General features: G+C 35.1%; 1 protein-coding gene and 1 long non-coding RNA gene across 9 annotated transcripts in view; one reads left to right on the plus strand and one right to left on the minus strand.

Moving 5' to 3' along the window:
• LOC112993790 (uncharacterized) overlaps positions 1-10,428 on the plus strand; it is a 44,223-nt gene extending 33,795 nt beyond the window's left edge. The window contains exon 4 of the long non-coding RNA XR_010388093.1: positions 10,378-10,428. This is a non-coding gene — a long non-coding RNA (uncharacterized LOC112993790). The remainder of the gene's footprint in view (positions 1-10,377) is intronic.
• Positions 1-26,362, minus strand: part of ADAMTS20 (ADAM metallopeptidase with thrombospondin type 1 motif 20) — a 111,678-nt gene that overhangs the window by 51,272 nt on the left and 34,044 nt on the right. For 5 of the 8 annotated variants that reach the window (XM_026117722.2, XM_026117725.2, XM_064508044.1 and 2 more), the window contains 13 exons: positions 25,420-25,566; positions 24,702-24,843; positions 23,226-23,330; positions 12,706-12,851; positions 11,316-11,497; positions 11,012-11,148; positions 9,739-9,856; positions 5,716-5,844; positions 3,385-3,551; positions 3,145-3,274; positions 1,910-2,036; positions 1,049-1,259; positions 335-499 (listed from right to left, as the gene is read on the minus strand). In XM_026117722.2, the coding sequence (XP_025973507.2) occupies positions 335-499; positions 1,049-1,259; positions 1,910-2,036; positions 3,145-3,274; positions 3,385-3,551; positions 5,716-5,844; positions 9,739-9,856; positions 11,012-11,148; positions 11,316-11,497; positions 12,706-12,851; positions 23,226-23,330; positions 24,702-24,843; positions 25,420-25,566 (1,906 nt within the window). The remainder of the gene's footprint in view (positions 1-334; positions 500-1,048; positions 1,260-1,909; positions 2,037-3,144; positions 3,275-3,384; positions 3,552-5,715; positions 5,845-9,738; positions 9,857-11,011; positions 11,149-11,315; positions 11,498-12,705; positions 12,852-23,225; positions 23,331-24,701; positions 24,844-25,419; positions 25,567-26,362) is intronic. The other 3 variants (XM_026117724.2, XM_026117726.2, XM_026117723.2) reach the window with 2 other exon arrangements.

A 26,362-nucleotide genomic window follows, 5' to 3' on the forward strand; every position in this document is an offset into this window, starting at 1 on the left:
TGTTGGCTGAATGGTTCACATTGCTTTATAACAAAGTATGTATAGCTTTATAACAAGGTATGTATAAGACTACAGGCAGATCTACCATAAGTAGTTTCACTATCCCTTTTTACTGTAAAAACATTTCAGAGAAAAAATTAATTATTGGTGTGCTTTTCACAAGTTCTTGTAATAGCTGTACATCTGGTATGTACATCAGCAGAATCCTAGCACTCAAGTATTTTTACTTTCACGTGTCCAAAAGTAACTAGAAAAAAAACAAATACTCAAGGCAGCTTATTTTAATATTGATGAGCAGTACCAAGTGAGTTTTAAGTTTTGCATGGTTTGTTACCTCACTCCACTCACTAACAGACCAGCTTGGACATAAGAATTCATTGCAATTCTGCATTATGATTCTTGGAAGTTCATGGCATTCTCTGTCAGGAAGATGACGACCCAAATTGTTCATACAAAAAGCTTCTCTAGTTCTGACACCTCTTTCACAGCTCCTTGAACACTACAGTGTACAAAAAATATTGTGAAACAGGAAACATACCATAATAAAAAACAGCTCAAAATACATTATCAGGCTTAAAGTTGAAAGATATCAAAAATCATGTAGGACAACTGCACCCTGTCCTATGTCCATTTAAGTCTACACACTTCAAATATGTGCACCAGAGATAAATTTGGCACCTTGTTAAGTAGTTCCAAGATAGCACTCTTCAATTAATATTAAAGCTGAAATTGTACTAACCTTTTTCCTGTAAAATACTCAGAGAACTAAATTACTAAGACTGTAAATAACGGTCAGATCTTCTCTGCTGACTTCCAAAAGCAAGTTGCAAATAATTTAGATATCTACAGTTTCTCACAAAGATATGAGGAATTTTGTCCAGTAGTCACCTAAATATAGAGGTATTAGCTCCTCTTACAACATTGGATTTGTCAAACATTATTTTCTTTTAGTGGCTTAAATGGAAAAAAAAAAGATATAAAAATAAAAATCTGATATGAACACTAACCAGAACTATAATGGTACAATTACAAGGTTTTGAATTTGTACCTCTGACCACTCTGTGTAGTGCCAACTTGTTAACATACAGTCACCATGACAGGGCTCTCTGGTTGGTGGTTTCTGCTGATCAGCACAGTACTTATCATCCACTGGAGCACTGAGTCCTTTTGAAACAGAGTACTTCATGCAAAGGATTTCTAAAGAACGATACCCTGGGCCACACTTTGATGTGCAGTCACTTTTGCCAATACTGTGCCACCTACAAGGATAAACTGTTATAGAAAACTAACTATGTTTCAAAAAATAAATGTAAAGCACTCAGAGAATATAGTTAGAAGTGGAGTATAAATAAAAATTTTAGGCAACAGATAAATATGACTGTAAAGCCTATATAAAGACTGGAATTTTCAAAGCAATATAAAGGAATTTGACTCATATGCTTATAAATTCTTTTTAAATTTAAAGCATCTCTTTTCTAAACCTCCTAATTGACTTTGAAAAGCATAAGCTATAATTCTGATAGTTCATCCTCTGCACGCTTCATTGTGCACTTTCTCAGAGTGCAAAAACACATGATTGTGTTCCAAATTAGTTCCAGTTGTAGGTACAATTCCTGTGAAAAATGTATTCTGCCCAGTAATACAATTTTTTAGTCCAGCATGTAGAGAAGAAATTCACAACTCTAACAGAAGGCTTTGGACTTAAATGAATAAAAATTAGAAAAATATGTAGTTCTATGTAGTTTTGGAGATGTAAATCTAATGTATATATCCATTAAGTCAGCAGATTTGAGGGAGGAAGCAAGGGACTGAGGGAGAGAGAATAAAGCAGTCTAAATTATTTTTTGATCTCCATCAACAAAAATAAATAAGACCACAATAACTCCATCAGTTTAGAACATCTTTTTACCTTAATTCACATTCCGTATTACACTCCTCAAAGACTTCTGGTACAGAAGGTGTAAGTTCACATCTTTGATCAGATACTACCACATGATCACTTTTACGTATGCATGTCATTCTTCTTCTTCGAATACCTTGGAAAGAACACACATAAAAGCAAAAAAGGGCTAAAGTAAGAGTGCCTTTTTCCCACTAATGATTCCCATTCACAACTTAGGAATTTAACTGAGATACCCCATTAACACTAATTTCTGTATACAGCAGATTCTGCACAAACACATTATTTTGTGCAGCTGACTAAATTCCTGTGGAGAACAACCTTGTTCAAGTCATGCCCATCAACCCCTGATGGCTCCCAGCTATACTACTGTGATCTCATGAGGACATCAACTTCCAGAAAACTGTATACAAAGTGCAACAGTTCATTTACTCAGCAGGCTAAGTATTCCAAATGCATCACATCTGTCCTTGGCTAATTACAAAACACCACTATGTTTACTTCAAGGTCATGATTCCTTTCTTTAAGGCAGCAGAAAATTTGAGCACAGGGTTCCTGAAAGGTCTCCCGGAGTGCTAGAAGTACCAAAGTTGACAGCTCTGCTTCTCTAGCACACTGAGCATGTCTGCAGCCTGACTCAAAACCCAAAGAAACTTACCATCATCTATCTCAAGTACAGGCATTTCTAGCATCTGCTAATAGGAGTATCAATTATTACATGTACATAAACTTTATACATACACTTCACATATATTGTGGCTTTATTTTTCACTGGAGTGGCTTATAGAATACCAGACAAAAATCATAAAAATATTCTAAAATACCTTTATCTGAAATAAAAGAAAACCAAAAAAGACAAAGAAATATATATGAAAGATACTAAACAAATCAGGTAGTGGACATCTGGAAATATGATGACAGGAGATGGGATAGATCTTAGTAGATATACAATACCATGTTTTCGAGGATGCATTACACTTGGTTGAAATATTTCTTATAAATCATTCCTATGGCAAAAAAAGGAACAAAACCAGAATTTTGAATATAGAATTGCACTGCATAAATTATGAAAACAGGAAAAGAGACTCTGAAGCCACTCTGCCCTTAAAGGCTCTGTGCACCTAAAATTTACTGAGAATGCTGAGAGTGCTGAGTAGGGGTGACAAAACCCTGACTACTTAAGACTAGCCCCTTCCCAAACATCCTCAGGTCTTTGGTTCTGATGAAGAAAGAATCCACAATACCTTGACACATTCTGCTGCAGTCTTGCCAGGGTCCAAAAGGATCCCACATGAACAGATCACTTCTGTCTTCTATTGGGATACTGAATGAATAACGTACATCAGGGTTGTATAAATTCCCTACACACAAAACCTTAATTGAGATAAAAAGCTGTTTTTTAGTGAATTTGTACACGACATAAGCTCATGAACATTATGAGTGTGTAGTAAATTTTCAAACTTATGAAAAAATTGGAAGTTCACCTGTAAAGTTAGCTCTTCCTCGATTCTATCAGTGCTGTTAATTCGTTCTATAGTGTTGTTTGAACCACTGTACTCAAAAGTGGCTCCTTGTATATTGATTTCTCTTTTTGACATGCTTACAACAAAATTTCCATTCAAGATAAAATTTCCATGAACATCAGATAAAGCTGTAAGTAAAATAAAATACTGTGAATAAAGCATCTATTTTAATTAAAAGGTTTTGTCAATAAAAATTAATAATAACATATTTTTGTTCCAACACTTAGCTTTATTTTATTCCAGGTATAGCATTTTAAAGTTGTATCAAACAGTTCCTAATGCATGAATTCGATCCCAGCCATCAGTAGCTCTCACCTAAGCAGTTGCCATGGATTTTCTCTGCATTAACAATGTTTAACACTAATATTTGTTGTGCTGAAAGGCTGACTATAATAATCACTTTTAAACTTGGTTAGGTTCTGCTACCTAATGGGAACAAATGTATCTACATTTCTGACCTATTCTAGAGTCCATATCCCTATACTTCTAGAGCTACTTTTAAATTCAATAAAAGCATGCTATTCAGGCATAACTATGTTTTAAATGGCAGAGTCAGGGGTGAGAGTTGTTTCTACTTCCTATGAGATGCATACGCAGCAGCAGGGCATCAGACAGCAAGAAAACAATCTCGAATATTCTGATGGCTTTTAAAGCTCTAATGGCTTAATAGGATAGGAAATGACAGTGTGTTGAGTAGGATGGTAATGGAAGAAGAGATAGAGAAGGAAAATATGCATGGATACTCTCTCATGCACTTCAGAGGTAATATAACTACTGTGAAATAAAACAACCAAGATTTTGGGGCCAAAATGTGAATTCTCTGTTTCTCCTACACACTTGCAAATTTACCAACATGTCAAAATGTGATCTTTTTATTCATTCTGGTACATAAAAATACAAGAAGAGAGAGGATCACTTAGCAATTCCACTGCATCCCACATCAAATTTGTGTAAATCATGTGATAAACAACTGCTAAGAAATTAGCTTCCCTTTTTAAAAGAAAGTAGAAAATTTAGTAATAAAAACAAGAATCACAGTTGCCAGACAGTATCTAGTTTTCTTCCGGGACACTGGTTCAATAAAAAAACACTCTTTTCTTTTCAAAAGTTAAGTTTTTCATAAAGCGTCTGCCAACTAAGAAACTCATCAGCACACAACAGAAGTTTGTCTTCTTTGAGCCCCATCATTCTTCACACAAATAATTTAGCTCTGTCTTTTCTGATAGAGCACATGATTCAAGACATTGGACAACCCTCCACTTTAGGACAGAATTTGATGCATCTCCTTTGCTAAGGCTAAACTTGACTATACATAAATTTTACCAAAACGGACCAATTCCTTGTCCTCAGACATTTAGTATACCTCATCAAAACAACGTTCTTCCTTTATAATATATTTAGAGGCTGCCATTAAATGCTGTGTTTAACTTATTACGAAATCTCCGGACCATAGATATATGCCATCCAATTCATGGCAATTTCCACCATGAACCAATACAGATGTGACTTATATGGAGGCATGGCATCCAGAACTCCTTTGTATCATAATCATAATTCTGCCAAAAGATTGCAACTATTGCCTCTAGTGCTCGGTACAGCTGTACTTAACAGTGATTTCAGTGTGACTGCACACACACAATTTCCAGTGGCTACTGGTCCTTCTGGGAATGAAACAGAAGTAAGGTTCTGTTTGTGAATATGATAATTTTATTTCCTAGCTTCAATGATCTTAAGTTTTCATGAGTTTAGAGTTCTGGAAAGACACAAGTTACCCACCAGGCAGCTTTGATTTTGCACTAGTCATTTCAGTTGTTTTACTATGGTATTTATACAATCCAAGCTTTTTCCTGTACATTCTTATTCCATATTACATTCAAAGATAAACAGAATCTCAGACATCATAGGAAAGAGAAATGTGAGATGATTGGTAAGTTTGCTGAAGTTCACAGACCACTTCATTAGTCTTGACAGCTTCATTCATAAATAAACTGTATGCTTCCAAAATTAAAAACACAAATGCCTACGTTACTCCTTAGTTCACTCATGGTGTTTTAATAAACATAGCCACAACAAACTAAAAAACTGACAAAACTATAATTCCTATTCTCTGACAAATGAACACATGTTTAAGAAACCTAACGATGTCACTCATTTTTCTTATTAACACTATTAACATCTATGGAGAAAATCAGACAAATGATGATACCATGTAATTTCATATTTGCTCTAAAGACTTTATCAGACTTTTGATAATATAAGGCTAGAGCAGATCTCTGGCAAGCACACACAAACCATCTATGAGTGTTGTACACAGGATGCTGTTACCAAGGTAGTTGTCATCTTCTGCTTTCCCTGAGTAGCTGTGCTGCCGAATATCAATATTTGTTGCTCCTTTGGGAATATTCACTACAACATTGTAACCTGTAATGTAATTTACAAATTAATTATACACAAAAATTGTCATATATGAGTAAATATGAACCTTCTGAACTTATGTTTAACTAGTTTCATTTAAAAAACCCTGTAATGCACCAACGACAACACTGCTGAATGTCCTCATGTTTTAGAAAGGAAATGTAAACATCTTTATACACATTAAATTTCCTTGTTTTTTTACAAAAGTCAGCTGAATTGAACATTTAGTTTCATAACTCAAGAGACAGTTAAAATTCATTCTTGTTTTCAGAAATGTGAATTGTGTTCTTTACCAATAACTTTCAGAAAAATCTCTAAAGAGCAGGACTACTGTAGAGAGCAGTCCAGTGGGATTCAGGAAACATGAATTCATGGTTTAACCACAAAACTCGTATACAATTCTCTGTAAGTCACTTAAGCTACAGTACCTCAGCTCCCTCTCTGCACAATTGGGTTAGCTTTTCCCTATCTTACAAAAAGTATTGCATGACAGCACTCTAAAGAATGAGTCCTAAGAAGTCAACTGTTGCAGTGCTGCAGGTCATGCACATAAGCAGACCTATCAGATAAACTAGCTATGCTTGATCCACATTCTACTACTTAAAATGTTAGCCTGGTATGCTCCCTTCAAAATACACATGCTTCACAAATGAGTCATCCTTTCCTGTAATCCCTCTATTAATATTAGGGTAGCCTTGTCTTGAGGTAATGAAATAATCTGCATCAAGATCTACTTTTTAGGAAAAGTGTCACTCTGCTCACAAGCATAGGTAAAAAAAAATGCTGTTTCGCACAGATGCTACTTATATATCTAAAAGGATTCCCGTGTCTAAGAAAAACTGAATATGACAAACGTATAAAAAAATACAAAAATGTAACCTGAAGCATTAATATAATCTTTGTTAATTTTCCATTTATTTTTCTGTATTTAACATAGTCTTGTCAGGATTTAATTTTGCTTAGTTAGCTCATCTCTGTGAGTAACAAATTAAACAGCAATCTCCTTCTCAATTTCATAGTACACTAACTGCCCAGTACTTTCAATCTAAAAATCCTATCCCATGCACTTAGAATGCACATTTAAATCTAATAACTGTTTGGTCACATTTACCAGCTGGGGGCAGCACTGCAATTGTAAACCAACTGCATGCTCTGGATAAACACACAGCATTTGGTCAACCTTTCAAAGTAAGGGGGAAAAAAAAACAAAACACACACAAAAAAACCCCTCATCTTACACACTGAAGAGCTTGTGGCAATATGAAGGCAGCAGACAAAATATGGGAGGAAATGATAAACAAAACTGCACAGCATATTGCCAAGGATAAACAGGACACTAGATCACATACTAAGGTACTGAGAGACTTTTTTTTCAGGATATCTTCAGATACTTTAGTTTGAGAGGTAGTAATAATATCCAATAATTATATTGCTGTTTCCTAAATTGGGAGCCAAGCAAACTGGCATTTCATTGAATTTCTGATGACTTTCACTTACTGTTTAAATAATGACAATATTATAACTGTATGCCTGCAAGGACATACCAGGGATACCACATGCTGCTCTTGCCTAAGTCCACATTCTGCCTTAGTAAAATGGTTTGTGAGTATGGAAGGGGAATAGGTGAGTGAAAAGGAAAAAGGCCAAGTGCACAAAGTTCAGCATTCTTATCTTGTGATGCCTAACTCAGTCTTGGAAAGTCTCTGGAAAAGAACATTTCCTCAGAGAATGTTTTCAGTCATTAGCCTAGGGATGTCATAGGCCTCCCATGGGCCCAGCTCTCCATTTCTTAGAAGTTTTAGTGGTCAGCTAGCTACAACCTCTTGTTTGCATTGCTGCACTCCTGTCTGAACACATCTGAGTGAGCTCATATGTTTTAGCATCCTGTCCAGGATTATAATCTAGTATCACATTTTATATGCTGTAATTCCAATAATTGAAACATAATTTAAATGATAAAAACAAATACAAAAATAAATAATAAGCTCAAGGTGTATTCTTAATCCTAAAATAGTTTTTATATCTTTTTACTCTTTTTCATATTGAATTTTATCCTGACATAGGGCTTGTGCAAGACCAGCAAAGTCACAGAAATAATCCAAATGAGTGACTTCTTTAGCGAAATTTTGCCAGTAAAGTATAATGTGGTAATTTTTATGAAGACAGAAGCTTAGAGAAGAAAACACAAAGAATAATGGGTCCTCTTGCATTGCATTGTAAAGAGGGGCCACAATAATCGAAGGACACCCAGCGGATGCTCCACCCAGAGCCTTATGCAAAGAATACAGGATACTCAGTCACGTCTATGGCAACTAGTTGGGAAACTGCTTTATCTTAGTCTCCACAAACAGTACAGTCATCTAGCTTCCCAAATATAAATATGACATCCTAATTGTGTTACTCCCTCAAAATACATAGTCCTACATTGTGTCAGTTAAAGCACACAGGAGAATAAACAAAACAGTAACTTTCAAAGCAGACTATCTCTTTTCACTCACTGTAGAAAAGCAAAATACATACTGTAAATTCCATTTTTCATAATGTACTTTTTAATGTAAAATTAGTAGATAGGATTTTTTAAAGGTATTTTGTTAAAGAATCTACATTACATGAAAATTTTATTATTTCATCAAATGAACTTCAGTTAGGAGTGAATATGTCTGAGACCACGCAAAGCTGATAAACAATAGAAATAGTGACAGTCTCAAGGATAATTTTATGAATGGCAGTTTTAACATTATTTACTTGTATCAAATGTACTTATAATGTAATTCCTGTGCTACTTGTTAACCAAAAGATCCTTCATAATGGTGAAAACCAAAAACATCCATAGCCACTTACTCAGATTGATCAAAATATCACATTCTTTTCCTTTACTATTTTGAGCACACATTCCAAAATTCAGTCTTTAACAGAATAGGTGATTGTGCCTTCCTATATCTCAGTACAGACACAAGAAAAGTTACATATATTTATGTGGGGAGGGTAGCTGTATGCCACCTTTAAGTGTTTCAGTACTTTTTGCTTGGCACAAGCCTTCTGCCAGGAAAAAAAATCCAACAGGATACAGGGCATACTTTCCTCTTTGACCAGCAATTCCTTTGTCCTATGAAGACCATATCTGGCAACTCTCCAGGTGTCATTTTCACTTTGCCTGTGGTCTCTTTCAATCAGCAAGGCAACATAAAGCTGCCTTTGGGAATCTTGTATTAACTAGAGCCTTCTTCCCTTACATTGTATGCTCTATTAAATTGCACTCCTAGCCACATGCAACAGTCTCCCCATACTTCCCAGAATGGGCTATACAGGGAAATAAGAGCTATCAGTAGCTCTGTTAGAGAAACTACATCAAGGAAATAGAAAGTATCACAGTTATTCAGAAGACTTTCTCATTCATTACATGCCAATGATGAGGAAAGAACATAAATGTTCCTGCTCATAATCTCTGGAAAGAGAAGGCTCACATTTCACATCTTTTTCACTATACGAAGAAAGAAAGCTCACCAGCTGCTCAGACCACAGACCTCTCACTATCTCCTTATTAACCAAAAGGTGGTGCTGGAATAAGTCCTTCAGCTTCACAGTTCCACTCAAGAAATATCACAAAGTGCAAAGCAGGAAGTGAGTTGCCTTAAAGTACTTCTACAGTTCCTCATCATATCTTTGTTTCATGTCTTTGGTTTTGACCTTAGAGCAGATGGACCTTTTCTCCTTGAATCGGCCAGTGTGCCAGCACTTGTCTCTGCATCCTTCAAATGGCATATGTGACTCAAAGTCAGGGATATTTTTTGCTGGCAGAGGCCCTAAACAACAAGCACTGAAATCACACTTCTGCAAACACAAAATATAATTTCTAAATCAAACTGAAATGTACATTAAGATTTTTTTTAAAAGACATACCATAATGAGCACTGTTGAAAGTACCTGCAAGAGTCTTACATGAAGAATTATCGCCACCACAGATTCCACATTTGTCTCTCCTTGCCTTGGAATTCAAAACATGATCACAGCCAGCTTGCTGCAAGAAATACAACAGGCCTGTGTCATTCAGCCCAATGAAAAACAATGAAAACTGAAAACTGTAAGCTTCCCACCCCCAAAAAACATTTTTTTTCACTGTATATATCAAAGGACTATCTCCAGCTCCTTGGCAGTTCATGAAAAGCCTTTTATGTTTTTGGGTGCTGTGATGTAAGGGTAAAACACAACAGTTCTGTTGTATTAAGAAAGAGCAATGCAAATACACTTAATATGTCAAGAAGTGTATAAGAATACATTTAACAGTATATAAAGATTTTGTATAAAATATTCAATGTAGTGTAAAAACCTTAAGGCATGTTTACTTTAAAAAGTCTTAGAATTTTAAAATCAGTAAGCATGTGCACATGGTCATCAATTCTTTTAAAGTCTGACACTATTGCAAAATAAATAAAGGGATACATGGAGACTGCAGTTAAACTAGTATAAGAACACTTCTTTCATTTATATATCTTTACTTAAACTTCATTTCTTTTTTTTTTTTTTTCTTATCACATACAGGACTGTTCTCTGGCGTTTCCTCTTCGCTATTGATTCAACACTATAAAGAAGGCTACATTTTCTCTTCAGGTTAGTCAATGTCACTGCAATCAGCAGTACTACCTAAAAGGGACAAAAAGTCTTGAATTTTTAGAATACATGAGCTTGCCTCTCCCGATATAATCTTGTGCCACTTCTGTAACTTCTGTCAAGCAAAGAATGCTGAAATGATCCCTTTCAATCATCAGTTCCTCCTGATTTTGCAATGAAATCATAAATAAGTAACCTATAGACCCTTGGATTTTCTACCTTTTTATTTCTTTTGTAGCTGAAATATGATGGTAATGAACACACAGTGTGCTTTGTTCCTCCCTTTATACCAGTTTTGTATCAGTTTCTCTCTGCTCATTTCAACAGTATTAACGTTCCCACACGCCAGGCTTAATGAGAAAGGACAGTGGGTTTTCAGATTCAACTGTATGTTCATCACTTAATCTCCAGATCTTTAATTTGGTAGGGATCAAAATTTACTTAAATAAATTCAAAACACCTTGCTTTATAGATTTTCAGTAATGGCTGTTTGGATGTATATTTAATATTGGTTCTACCATCTCTTAAATTAATTTTAATAATTAATAAGTTTAGATTTAAATACCCTGCATAAGCCTTGAACACAAAGGTCATTGGTTTCTGCTCCACAGGGAGTACCATCAGCAACTCTGTCCTTCAGCTGATAGTAGGAAGTTGTTCCAGAAACTCGGCAAAAAAGTTTACAGCGATCTTTCATAGAAACTGGAAAGAAAATCCAACAGGTTTTTTTTTGTCTGTTTTAGGACACAGTAAAGTAACATTTGTATTTATACAAATTATATAAATGTATTTATAGAGCAAATGTATTTATATAGCAACGTAAAGTAACATTTGTATTTCATTAATTTAAAAAGTTTATAATTACTTACTACCACTATATTTTGGAAGCCAGCGAACAGCAGAGGTAAGACCATTGATGTTAAAATGTTTGCCATCAAATTCAGAGCATTGTTGTTCCCGGAAATCTTTTTTGCCCTTTGGACAGGAATCAGTATTACATGATCGAAATTTCATCCTGCGGCCAACACAGTACTTTCCTCCATTTCTTGGTCTAACAAAAATAATTAAATGTAAAACACTATCTCTCAAGTTTCTAAAATTGCTGTTTTTCAGTGGGAAGTGGTTTGAGCCACTGATATAAAGGAGAAATTCTTACACAAAATTTTTTCAGGTTTTTATAAACTGTTCACACACACACCTACACACCCCTCTTCTCTTCCATTGCACTGTGCATACATCTATACCCATGCAAAGAAAACAGAAAGTTAATGTTAACTGCTGCCACTGGTAGAGGGGAGAGAATCAGGTTACTAATGTCTATTACATTAAATACAAAATAGAATTAAAAGGTAGCAATCTGTAAGATCCATTTTTATTTTTCTTACAGTTTATATTATTTTGCCCTGAAAAAAGCACTACTAACTTTGATGCTTCACTAGAGTCTTACTAACTTAGCTGTGATTACAGCCCTATTTTTGTAGAAGTAGCACTTCCCTCAGTAATTTGAAATTACTGAATTGTTTTAAAGGGTGTCAAAGAAAGAAGACAGAATTAGGTCTTGACACACTCTTTTTGGTAGTGTTAATATTGGTTTCAGCTTTGGGATCAGAAGAACTAAAAAAGTAAAACTGTGGAAAATAGCCCATTTACTCTAAAGTCTAAAATAGTCTTTGAAACCACAAAAGCATTTTCTAACTGTTATGTGTGTTATTTCATTGTCTTTTGTTATAGGAGAATGAAACACACATTGCATTTTTCAGTCAATGGATTTTTTTTTTTTAATATAAAGGGAAGCTGTAAATGACTCTGCTGTAGCCCGTGTTCCTTGTGAACATTACTGGTAGCAATGCTGTGAAAAAGCCTGAGATAAAAGCAAATCAAATGTTTCATTAGAAAGATTACCAGGAAATCCATCTATTTGCTTACTCCAGTTCATACTCCAGAGAAAGCATCTCAATGTTTAAAGAACCTTTCAGCACTTAGGGTAAAGCTAGAAAAAAGACCTATCAAAGTAACTCTTTAGAATTACCTGTAAATGTGAATGGTATAGCTGAGACAAAAGTAATCTAAAAGTCCTCTGCATATTAGAGTTTGTAGACTTATCTCTGTTTTCAGACACGGCTGAAACAATTGTTTATTTTATTGGTGCTTCAGAGTAATTCATGCAACCATAATACCTTCATTTTGTTCTGAACTAATCCATTAAATTGTAATACCTTCATTATGCGCTAGCATAAAATACAACAACAAAAAACATACTCTGGTCTATTACATAGCCTGGTGGTGCTCTTAATTCCGCCTCCACAGGTTCTTGAACATGAGGTATAAGGTCCCCAAGGCCCCCATTCTCCGTCTACAGGACGCGTCTCCATTTCTTTGCTCACACAAATTCCATGGCGGCAGTGCTGCACAGTTGAGAAACAAAATAAAACATGTAAGTCAATCAAAAGGTTATTATACCTTAGGCAATAAAAGAACAAAATTTAAGAGCTCAGTAGTCTTAACCAAGGTCAGGACATTTTCTAAAATTTGCAAATTCCTTTAAGGCATCTTATGCAGTGGCCATATTTTTAAAAATGCTGTCTAGAATCCATTGTTCTCTGTGAAAGCTACTGAATACTGAATATTTCTTTAGATTTTGTCTCTTTATCCAAATGCCTATATGAGCACCTCAAAATCCTGATCTTAAATTCTTGATATATTCTCATGCACAAACTTCAAAATTAGATTACAGCAGTCTTATACATATGATTCACGCTGGTAAAGAACCATACATAATAACATGTATAATAACAAACCACCAATGTTTGAAATGTATAATAACAAACCACCAAAAAATTCAAGGTGTTCTAAGTAAATGAAAAGCTAAAGCTACAGGGATTGCTTGGAAAAAGCAGACGTTTTCAGACATTTTAGATCTTCTTCAGATCATGCTTCTGCTCAGACCTTTACAGCTGTAACAGTAGTCCTATAAGAATAATTTTACTGTTTACTACTAATTTAATAAATATACTGTTACTATTAAAACTTAATTACTATTTAAAGAAATAGTAATTCTCAGAGCAAGATATTATATTGCAATGTCCATGTGTCACTTCATTTGATTTCTGCTGAAGACTTACAGGTTTTCAACTAAATAAAGCTGGCAGAAAGGTACAATTTTCATTTCACCTGCTGGGGTTTACATTACTAGGAAAACAAAGATTGCCACTCTGTTATATATTCTGCTGTGGTCATGTCGGTTATGAAACTTCACCACCCTATATCTGTTAGCCAAAGTCAAAATTTCTAAGAACTTTCCAGAAAATGAAGTAATGAACTTCCTGCTTCTCAATATTTTCTGAGCTCCCAACTCTGCACATATATATCCACTTGAGCAGTTACCCCCCAAAAAATGACTAAAAAGTCTAAATGAGAATCTCATGATTGGTGCATGTGCAACTTCTTCCAAAGAATGTGCAGGAATTACGAGCACTAATCCTACTGACGATTCACGACAGTTGGAATTCTAATTCATTTGTATGCTTTAGAAAAGTGATATATTCGATCACAATATACCAGAATAGTTTACACACTAGAATAGACTATTTACAAGATACTAGAAAACATCTACTTTATAACTCCTGCTAACTTCAATCTGTGCGAATGTGTTCTCGATATCGTCCTCGACTCCAGCCGCCCTCCGAAACATTAAAGACATACACATCTGGAGACAAGACTCTGGGCAGGATGGCCTACATGGCATCAGTGCTCATACCCAACACAGAGTATTTTCTGTTCTATATGGCTGTTTGCAAACTCAGGATTAAACTGGTAATCAGACTTGCTTTCAGGAGGGAATTCTCTGAGTCATACTGACAAGAGTGGCTTATTCCATCTTCTCCTGCAGTCCGTACATGGATCAGTTGCTAGAATCATCAGAACAGGTCATATCAAGTCAACTGCTTATTATTTCTGAGCATTTATGCTTTGCCTTCTCTGCTCTCTGTGGCACAAAACAACTTACAGAATAGCTACTCTGAAGTCTAAAACACTTATGTCTAACTAAAGTATCTGGTACCTAAAACAATCTAAGGACCTGTGATACACATAGGATAAAATAATCTAAGGATACCATCCATTTTTCCATCTTTAAACTAATTAAAATGTTGCACAGAAATTCTCATTAGAAAAATTCTCATTATAGGTTTACAAATTCATTATAGGAACTATCAATTAACATACCTTTTGCTTAACACACAGAAATGATGCACACAATCTTTCTGAATAGACCTGAATAAACAACATGTAACTTCTGGGCCCAGTAGTGCCCATATGTTCTTCTGTGGTTTTATCACTACATAAAATATTTCCTAAAACAATTTTTTTTTTAATGAGTATATGTTATTATATTCATACCTATGCTCATATGCTAACAATCATTTTGTTCTCAGAACAGGAATCTGTGATATAATCAGATTCATTCTGAATCTGCCAGAGGTCTTAATCCAATTTGGTGATAGAACTGGTGATGGAACCTACTTGTATAGTTCTTGGTCACACTGATTTTTCCATATCAGCTGTATCTTTTAAGCTCTGAATACCTTCCTCCAGCTGAAAATACAACCATTCAAGGCAAATTTTGGCCTAAAGCAAACACAAAATAAAAACTAGATCTACTTTGTCATAAAACCATTGGAAACGATTCAGCAAATTGGCCAGATCATCTCTTGTTTGATGATAAGAATAATGCTGTAACTTAACAATGAAAAGACACCATTATTTCACTGGGTATCTGCATTGTGCATTGTATCATTTTCTCACTGCAGGGCTTACTGTTTGTTTTGATCACTTTTTATCAGATGCACTCAGGGTACCTTTATATCCCAACCTTCTAATACCTTTAAGAGGTAAAAGAGCCACTAGCATAAAAAATATGGCTGCATTATATCAAAGTGTAATGTAAATACAAGGAAATATTAAGATCCTGCATTTCTAAGAATTACTATTATCATTTGAGGAAATCTATAAACATAATCAGCTGAAAATTCTAAATCCCACTTTGCAAAATTAATACTGCATCCAAATAGGAACTAGGACCTAGAGTTTATGTTCTTCTTCCATCCACAAAAAACATTTCAGTAACTTGAAAGAAGATTTCAGGAAAAGAGAGTTGTACAATGAAATTTTATACCTGTGACAGCATTATTTTCCTCCATAAAAATGCTAAGCACATGTTCACATCTGGGATTTTAATAGCTTATTGAACAAACTTGTCTCAGCTATTATTTGCTGCATTCCTAGAGAAGCAACATGATGAAGTCACAGTAGAAAACTCAGGCACCAGACATGTTCCAGATGTTCCTTTGTGCTTTCTTGAATCATTGCTTTACTGAGAGTACTGATACACAAAACTGTCATAAACCTAAGTATAATCACCATCAAGTTTTTTTTTTTTTATATTTGTGAAGGTAAATATAATGTGTGCATCATGTAAAATGGCTATCGCTTGTAACTCCAAACACATTGATTACAGCAAGTGGCAACTCTGCTCTCGCTAAGGTCACCAAGTGACCTTTTCTGTTAAAAAGGCAGCAATTCTGACCCAAATCCACATGTAATTATTATACCTAAGGATATGAAAGGGAGGGTTACTGATTCAAATTTGGGATCAATGGAGCTGCAGGTATGCAAATTCATATCCCCTAATCACCTGTTTATAATAAGCAATTTGACTTGCATGTATGGATCAAACTATGGCTTTGATAAACTCATTTCAAGTATCCCCAACATATCTCATAGTTTTTCGTACTTGCTAATTTTCCAAGGAAGCAACTTTGGAAGAAATTATTAACTGCTAACTGCCAAGGTATGGTTAATTTAGACTGAATCAAAGAGAGTGATAGATGCATGTAGAGCAGGACTAGGGCTCTTATTAATTAGGTATTTCTTATACAGCCTGATATCCCTTAGGGCAGGAAAAGGACTGACTCCAAGTTCACCCTTACTCCTCACATTCTCCAGATATGCCCCATATGTATATGGTTTTTGGAGACCCTGAGGCAAAGATTGAGACATTGACCCTCAAAGGCCAATAGGACAAACTCAAAACGGCATAGTTTGATGAGTTGGAGCCCTGGGTAGCCTTGAGAAGAGGAAGGTCATGAAAACACAGTCCATTTATTCCAGAGACCCACATCCTTCCAAAGACATAGCTGGTAGCTGTTTCTAAAAAGGAAAGGAGATGACTGAATAGAAGAGTATATGAAAGAAACGAAAAGGATGAAGCTTTGCAGGAGTGGACATATGGGCCTGTATTTTGCCTTCCAAATATCCAGCTATATTGCTCTGATTTCTTTTGTCTTACGACCTATGATTTCTTCACTCCCGGTACCCAGCCAGGGCCCTAAGAACATGGGCCAATGAATACTACAGTGAATAGCATAGAAGAATAGCACAGAAAGAGAAAGCTATAGTGGACCGAATGTGGGAAAGCAGAATGGGTGTAGTTGGTGCCACGAAACAGACAAACAATAAAGGCAGAAGAGCAGTTCACTCTACAGTAACTGGTCTGTAGCTAAGGTTGAGCACAGACTTTCTCAAAGCAGGCACCAATCACAGAGAACTTGGAAAAGAGTATGAATCTTAGAAATTATGTACATTCAGCACGTAAACCAGTGAGCAAGGAATGAGAATAAGAACACCCAACTCAGATGAATGCAAATGTTCACAAATCTCAGAGCTGTCATTTCTGGCTGTATTCATCTCTACAGGGTGTTCCCATTCAGGCTCTTGAAATGAACGTACTACTACAGACTCCTCTCTGCATCAGCTGCTGCAGATGGATATAAAGAATCTTTTTGTTGCATATTAGGCCTATGTCTGCTCTCCTGCTTGTTCCTATAAGACACATACTCCTCACAGCCTTGACACCTCTTCTTTCTGAGATAAGGTGGAGTGTGGAACCAGGAAGGCTGGGCTCAGAGAAAAAAGACCAGAAGGGGGAACTACAGCATGAAATAACTGTGAAAACAGAGGGTTTAATAAAATGACTATTCTGCACAGAAGAAATTGAGTTTGGGGGAATATCTAACTGAAGCTGTACCTACAGCATCTCAGGTCTTTATCTCTGTCGTATGGATTCTCAGAGCAGTCTACCATCTATCACTCAGATGACATCAATTATCTTCAAAATATTTTAATCATTTTTTCAACATTTTCTTTTTTTTGTTGTGAAAAATCTACATACTTAATTTCTGGCTTTAAATATTCCCACAGAAAACTTTATTTTCTGAAATTACATGTCATCAGAAAAATATTTCACGAAAATCCCAGTTTATAGCAAAAAGTCTTGGTTCGAGCTCTCAAGTATATTTTACCCAATTTTTACTGCTTGAAAGATGATCTGCTGCTTCCCAGATGGTTACCATATTCCCCTATCATTAGTAATATCACCCAACTCTGTGTTAAAATCCATTAGACTTTTTTAGACCTACTTTACATACATATATACACAAGGAATGAATTGTTCTTTCAGATTAACTACATGTCTTTCATTCATGAGGTAGTCAAGCAGTGCAATGATTTTAAAAGAAATCAATACATGGGTAGTAACCTACAACCGGAGAACAACAAACATACCTCAAAATCAGAGACTGGTACTTCTTTTACTGATCAAAGCAATCCTCTTTCTTGGTCTGCATCAACATTCAAATGTTCCTGTATCCCTCTGCTTATGTGGCTATAAATGGACCAGGATAAAATCTTAATTCACTTAAGAGCTACTCTGGATATTTTCAGAAACACTAGCTCAATATACCATTTATATCTGCAGTGAATAGAAGTAATTAACATCTCCCTCCCTCTCACACACGCACATACTGGCGCATCCTTTGCAATCAGATTGATATTTGTGTCATGTGTATTTCTTTTTGCTACTAAACATATTTTCCAGATTTCTCTTGCATGTTTTTTTAAGTGGTGTTTAAGCAGCAAACTGTCATTATGTGGATTACTGGGACAGCAGGTAAGAAGAGTCCTCTGGATGAAGAGTTCTCCATGAGAGAGGAGATGGCCAAACCAGCTTCATTGGCTTCAGGGCACGGAAAAGTCTGGGTTAGAAACAAATAGTTGCCTCCTAATCTGTGCCTTCTAAATTCTGAGGAATGAATGGAATAGGTGCATATTTGTATTCTGCCCAGGAATCCAGGAAGGATCAAACTGCAATCCTTCTGAGTAGCTCAAAAAAAAAAAAAAAAAAAAAAAAAAAAAAAAAAAAAAGACTGGGTACTTGGTAATTTTACTGTTATTTTCATGGCAAAAAGGCCTATTCTAAGAGAACACCATTCCTGGAATACTGATGATTTCACCAACCATTCCTGACTGGAGCTATTTTTTTGCTCAGATGATGTGCATTACCACCTCTGTCAGATGAATTACCACTGTTGGAATATCACATGAAGTACACTGCTAAACATGGTATCATTTCATCACACAGAAGACATGCATGTGAGCTGCAATTTAGCTGAGCGTGAATATATGTAAGATGAGCCTATATACTTCCAATTTGGTTACACAAAATACTATAGATATTTCTCTTACACAATAAAATCAGCTTACTCCTTTTTTTTTAATCTGGTCCTCCACAAAATGACATCAAGTATTTTCTGTGAATGAGATGAACCACATTGTGAAAACTCGCCTGCAGATTTTGACTTATGAACAAATCTAGTGAATCTAGAGAGAGAATTCTACCTACTAACATGATTTTGCATTTTTTTTTTAATCTGAACAAAGGTATTCAGCAGGCCAAGACCTGAATAGCTCTCCAATCTCACTTCTTTTTTCAAATAACAAAAAAAAAAAAAAAGAAAAAGAAAACAAAATCTGTTATCCTCAAGGTGAGGAGAAAACTTTTATACTGTCCCAAACTACAAATGCAAATAAATTCCTTGCTATAGAAACTCTTGAATGGAGTGGTCTCCCAAAAACTAAAAGAAACAGATAATGAAAGAAAAGAAAGCAAATGAAATCATAACCCAAGCAGATAATACTGATAGCCTGTTGGTCTGCAGAAATTTCAAAGCACAAGGAATTTCTGTGTAGTCTAATACAACAAGGAAACCTAAGAGTAAGCAGAAGGAAAAGATCTATTCTAACTATTCACATTTCCTAAACATCTATCAAATTAGCTGCTACCTGGAACGTGACGGAAACAAGAACCATGAAGGTTACAAGTAGGAAACTGGGCCAATAAGAACATTCCAGTATCTGTCCTAATGGAAAATAACTCTCTTCTATAAGTATTGTAACATATAGGGGCCTCCTCTGACATCCAGATCCTCACTGCATCACATAAATATTCTCCTTACTATGATTTAGTATGTTTTTTTTATATAGTTTATAGAATTACAAGGAAAATGACAACTCTACACACTAAATTCATGTGGCAACAAATGAGTACCCTATCTCAGACTAACCATGTGGCATCGTCCCTTAACTCTGAAGATAAACGCTAACTTTGATTATAGAGAGAAGAGGTGAAAAAACACTAACCATTTAATATTTTCCCATGCTCCTGTTCCTCCTGACAAAAATAAATTTTGTACAAAAACTTTGTATTACAGTTAAATCATATAACTGTCTTTATGAAGACAATCCAGGAATATATATCTTTGGATTTAATAATTTCTCTCGCAGAGAACCACCAAAAATGTTTTCAAACAATGATGAATGTAGTCCTATAGTCTATAGAAATTCACCACTGTATTAGTAATTCTAGTAAACTAGTAATTGCTCTCACATGGTATACCTACATATATTTACTATTATTTTCTCTCTGAAGTACTAATTAGGCCAAAGAGTCTAAAAGCTGCATCCTCTGCTTCAGAGAAGGTCTGTGTGATGTTAGAAGAGCTGGCAGATGCTTAGACTTCCTGTGGACCATTGTGAAGCCCAGAGAGCAAACATAAAAATGACCTGAAGTGATGAGACACAGTGTGAATATCAATGGATGGGAAACTGTTCTCAGAGAGAGCAGAAATACTACATCTGGGCCACTGTCAGACCTGAGCACTGAAAAAGAGGAGTGGGAGAGAAAAAATTTCAGAGACTTTGGCAGAAGCCCAACAAGCAAATATAATTAATTTCTGCATATAACTCTAGGGTGAACAAAGTACAGTTTGATCAGATAAAAATATGGATAGTAAATTGTAATGAAAGTGAAATGGTTTTCTATTTTAGGAATTGATTAGAAGAAAAGTTCAAATCCCCAAGACAAATATGTTCTTTATTCTCTACTAAGGCATTGAATTAACTTGGGCTGCATTTTCACTTTATTGTTATAGGTATATATACCTGTACCTACGACTAATAATATATACATTAAGACGTAAATGAGCTCTACAGGTGTGGGCACCATGGGATATACCAGACATAATTCTATTTCAAAGAGCTTGTACTCTGACAGATTGGATATGGCAAGAACATGCTCCATTAAAAACTGTAGGCACTCTGAAAAAGCAGCTTGTTTTCACTTGAGTCTTTTATATTATTAAATTTATTTCTTCATGTATTTTGTGGAAGGACAGATACAAGGCCTGTTACATCACCACAGAGCAAAAACCACTAACCAGACACATGATCTGTAGAAAAACAAAAGATCACCAAGAAACGTAACTCACTGTAAATTTAAGCTTAAAATGCTTATGCTAAAATTACAAATGTGTTAAGATATGGATCTTTTCTGTACTCACCACAGCAAAAATGCTGCAAACACTAAATGTAAGTATTTAGCATGCTGGCAAATATTACTTATAAAAACTAGTTGCTATGTCTCATTCCTATTAAGATCAACAGAAATGTGCTTATTGAGTTTGACAGGAGCTGTCCCTTACATAGGAAAAGACGACAATTTTTCAGAATAACTGCTGTTCTTTCTTACCTCTTTGAGAGGTAATGACTGCAATTACCTCTTCACTTCCTAGAGAAAACTGTTTGGTTTCACTGCAGTAATTACATAAAGTAGGTTTTTGCATACTTATATAAAGGAAGTGCTCTGATGTTATCAAATTTGAGCAAAGTCAGTTAAAACTAAAGGTTATGCATGAAGTTCAATATAAATGATCAACTTCCTTTCTTTTCAGTGTCTGACTCTGAAAAATGGGTTAAATGTTATATCATCAGCTGCACACATAGGACTCAATCAAGCGAAGCTTCCATTGTAGTCTTCAGAATAACTTTTACTAATTTTGCAAAACAGAAACATTTTTATGAGACACACTTTAATTACTTAAAAACTTTTATCCAGTAAAAACAGGATTTTCAAATTCCTCACTATTTATGCAGTCTCAAATACAGAAAAAGAAAAAATTAATCTGTAAATATTAAAAATTATTGGGGGAAATTTAGTAGTAATTGAGTTAAATGTAATAATCTATTATGCATAGCAATCAGATCAAATAATTTAATTCTCATTTAATTGTCTCATTTAATTGATTATACAACTATATCCATAGATAAAAATTAACTTTGTTCCCATGGCCCTCGAAGCTGCCAAAACACACAGTACTAATTAAAGCAGCTCAATATAATAAACCCATCATACTTATGATAATCACTGTCATATCTGAGCACATCTGAATCTCTGAAATATTTATCTTCACAATCCCCTGATAGGCAAGAAAATATTTCTGTTTTCTGCTGGTGAACTGAGACACAGAGAAGCCAAAGACTAGATCTGCAAAGAACTCAAGCACTTAATTTCTGTTCACTTCCCAAACTATGTGCAAATTCAAAACTACAACCTTCAAATCCTCACTGTCAACCCTGGACTCAACTAATATTCACAAATACTTCTGTTTCTGTCAAGGTTCCGTAAGTAAGTTCCTTGACTCTGTCTACAAACTAGATAATCAAGACCTATATGGAGAGCCCAGTCCTCAGAGGACAGAGATCAAGGTCTGAATTCAAAAAACTGACAGATGAGGAAGTAGTGAACTACCATCTCCTCACCCAAACGCTCTTTACCAAACAATCTAATGAGAAGGATGCAGGAAACCCAGCTTCCATTTCCTTGTTTTGTCTGAAAGGATTCAACCCATACCTCACAGAGCCAGGTAGAGTCCTACATACTAGCATGTAAGTGAGAAGAGAGCTCCCAGTTTTTAGCACTGAACAGATCCAAGTATCTTGAATTATGTTAAGAATAGACAAGACAGAATATAATTGAGAGTTACATGTGGTCAAGACACTTACTGGAATAAATGAAGATATATCAGTGCATTCTTACATAGTTTGTTTAAAGCAGTTGCAATACACAAATGTCCATTTAAGGCAGGAATCTAACTGAAAGACTCCCTCTTCCCAAATGAGTACCTTCGCTACAAGAGTACACTTCTACTTAATTCGTTCTAGTTCAGTGGAACAGCTTCAACAAGACACATTGAGGGAAATACGCTTTTAGGAGGTCTTGTCTCCGGGAAACTCATCCCAGGAGCATTACTGATGGGAAAAAAATACTTACGAATTTCAGACAACAAAAAGGAGACAGCAGCTTTCCCCTGAGATCTACCTGTTTTTACCAGTGCAGCATCTGTAAAATTTTATCATTAATCTGAACAGACAACTTATGTTATTTATGTCACAACATCACATGAGTAAGAGAAACTTTGCAACTAAAGTCAGGTTCACACGATCATGACACGAGAAGTGCGGGATTCTCACACAGCAAGCATTGATCTTTCTTATCTACATCAGTGACTTTGTCATGTGCAAGCACTGAGAAACAAACAAAGGCTTACCATTCCCACACCACAAACCGTTCCGTCAGCCAAAGGCATGTGCTGAGTACGACAACCCTTGTGAACTCCTTCTGTGCTTGTGCACCATAAGCGTTTGCATTGTTTCTGGAAAAAAAAAAAAAACAACTGCACTTATAATACTGTTTCGGGCAATGATTAGGATATTTGTATTATTTTTCCTCCCATTTTTGGTTATGATGTTTGCTACTATTTTTCACAGATAGAACTATACAAACACAGAAAAAGGGATTCTGTGTAAGGCCAGACAGTAAAGAGGAATATTTTGAAACTGATCTGATTAGAAAAGGTAGATAACTTCATTTCCTAATTTAGTAGATAGTTTAGACAATAAAAGTGGATAATAAAAAAGCAAATTAGAGATTACAGTTGTTATTATGTAGCGCAAAGTTTGAATGTAATCCCCAGATAAAGGCATTAACTGGAATTATTAAAAAAAAAATAGGCTGCCTAAAGAACTAAGAGGAAAGCCGCCCTTTCAAATTGTTAAAAAAAATTCTTAATGGACAAATCAACCCTTATGTATTACAAATATTATAAAATAGTGTTCAGTACAACATCTTCAAGTTTTAGATCCTGCTATACCTTTTTATATTATTCCCATAAATCCTGACTCCTCCTAAACAGAACTTCACCTTACCAGCAGCTCATTTAACTCAGTCTGAATCTGATCTTAAACTCTCTCCTCTAAACAGCTCCAATGAGCCATGCAATGACTGTTCTACAAGTAGGTCTAAAATCTAACTGTGTGTGACATCTTGAAAGTAATGAATAAAGCCATAATGTTATATTTTATACAATATTGACATACAGGCTCCATTAAGTTTTTGATTGTTTTATACGTCTACACCATTCTGTACATAGTTTTCTTTCCAGATCCCAATTTTGCTTGAGAGAAATTTGGGGTTGTTTAAATATACAATACATACATTCTAACAGGCATGAGAAATATGTTCTGACTCTCTGACAAAATAGAAGTAATCTGTAGTTTGGAGCAAATATTTGGACCAAATATTTGAATTAATATATTAAAGTCGTAACTTGTAAAAAAGCGCTCTTAAAGCAAGCAAAAAAAGAGCTGTTCAATGCAACATTGTGGTTGTAATGTGAAAATTAACAATTGTAAAAACTACTGAAATAGTAATAATTCCTTTTCTGCTGATGCAGGAAGCCTTAATTGATACAGCTATAGATTTTTAAAGACATCATAACCATATTTACAGATGTGTAAATCAAAGTTAATTCATCCTGCTTGTTAATTTTATATATTTCTAGCATATGGAGGTGTAAGTCTTCCACTGAAGCTTTTCCCCTTCAGCAGAATGGAATCTGCACTTTGACATGCATCAGGATAAAATTATTCCTAAAAATGGAGTTCCTGAGATTTCATTACAAAGACTACGTTTCAGTAATTATTTAGTACCTATTAAGCATGAGTCTGTGCCTTTGTTCACCTACCAGATAGGGGCATACTTGTGACCCAAGACCAAACATAAGTTCACACTGCTTATTGACATCATACATTGATCCAGGCAGCTGAGAGGAAAGATCATATATTCTTCCACTCGGTTTGTCTAGGAGACATTCACCATAACCAGTACTATTGTAAAAACAGGAACAGAATGTGAATTAATTACTCCTTATTGATTCATTGGGGGCCAAATCACAAAACATTTACACATGCATGTCTCAATGAAGTTAATTATGGGTTTGCATGAATATTATCTCTTAAATCCTTCCCATAAAAAGACTTTAATTATGTAAAGAATAAAAAAACCAGGCCATTGTTTTTTCCTCCAAATACTTTGTCATCATTCTTTCTATACCTCTTCTGCAAATTGTTTCTTTTAACCAGAATTCTTCATTCATGGTGCTTCCAAAAGGCTTTGCTAAAGACATCTATTTTGACCTACTAAAATCATACTAAAGAGTTCTTCAATACTCAAGGCCACAATATTAAAAAAATTACGTCCTTAGTTTTATATATTGAGCGTAACCGTAACTGAGTGCACTGGAGTCATGGAAGTACTCATCATCTAATGAGTTAAATGTGTGTATGTTTCTGGAAGACTGAGGCCCTACAAGTTGGTGGTTAAAGATAATTAACAACAGAAAACTTGGTATTTAAGCAATACTTCTAAAATACTTTTCAGAAAGACATTATATTGATACTTACTCAAGAAATTCAGTGATATATTTTTGACTGCATTTTGACCAGGTCCATGGACTTGTATGGTAATTTAAAGTTGGAGCCATCACATGGTATTGATGTTTAATTCCAGCTTCTTTACATTTAAAACTGTCATCATGAGGCACATTAAATCTAAAAGGCAAAATAAACAAACTCCAAAACAAGTTCAGTAATAGTTAATTTAAACTCTTTTTGTTGTAGCAGCAAAAGCCCAAGTTTTGAATTTGAAAATGCCTTACAAATTATGACTATCTGACATTATGGCAAGAGATACCTTAGAAATGCCTTACAAAAATTCCATCCTTATCCAAAATTCTCCATACAATCCACAGAATGCTGGGTAAAGTAAGAATTTTCCAATTAAATAATTCTTCAGTTCACCAGGAGAATTCTAGTCTTTTGAGGATACACCACTTCAGATAAGCATCTCATCTACTGAATTGCATACACAGGCCATAACTAGACTGTCCATAACATATTAATCCATTATTCACATCTCAGATATGACTTTTCAATAACAAACTACACAGAGTACATCAACATCCTATTTATATAATTAACACATTGCCATATTTTGTATCTCAGTTTAAGTACCATGACTAATGGCACATATCAAAATTCCAGGCATATAAAAATCAACAAACTAGCTACTAAGCTCTGTAATGCCATCATTACCTACACTGTGGCATGCCTCATGGAGCTACAGTATAGCACCTTTCTGGCATCTCTGATGAGGTATGCTCCATAAAATAAAATGCTGTCATCTCCTCTTATTTTTCTGTGTAAAGTATTTCTCTTTGTGTTATTCTATTGTATTCTGAAAGGATCAAACAGAAGGAAGAATATTTCTGTGTTATATTAACAATTGTCTTTTCTTAAATTCCTATCAGGTCTAGAATGCAATTAGAGCTGACGAGACTGTGTTGCA

Source organism: Dromaius novaehollandiae, chromosome 1 (assembly GCF_036370855.1).
Source record: "Dromaius novaehollandiae isolate bDroNov1 chromosome 1, bDroNov1.hap1, whole genome shotgun sequence".
NCBI classification, from domain to species: Eukaryota; Metazoa; Chordata; class Aves; order Casuariiformes; family Dromaiidae; genus Dromaius; species Dromaius novaehollandiae.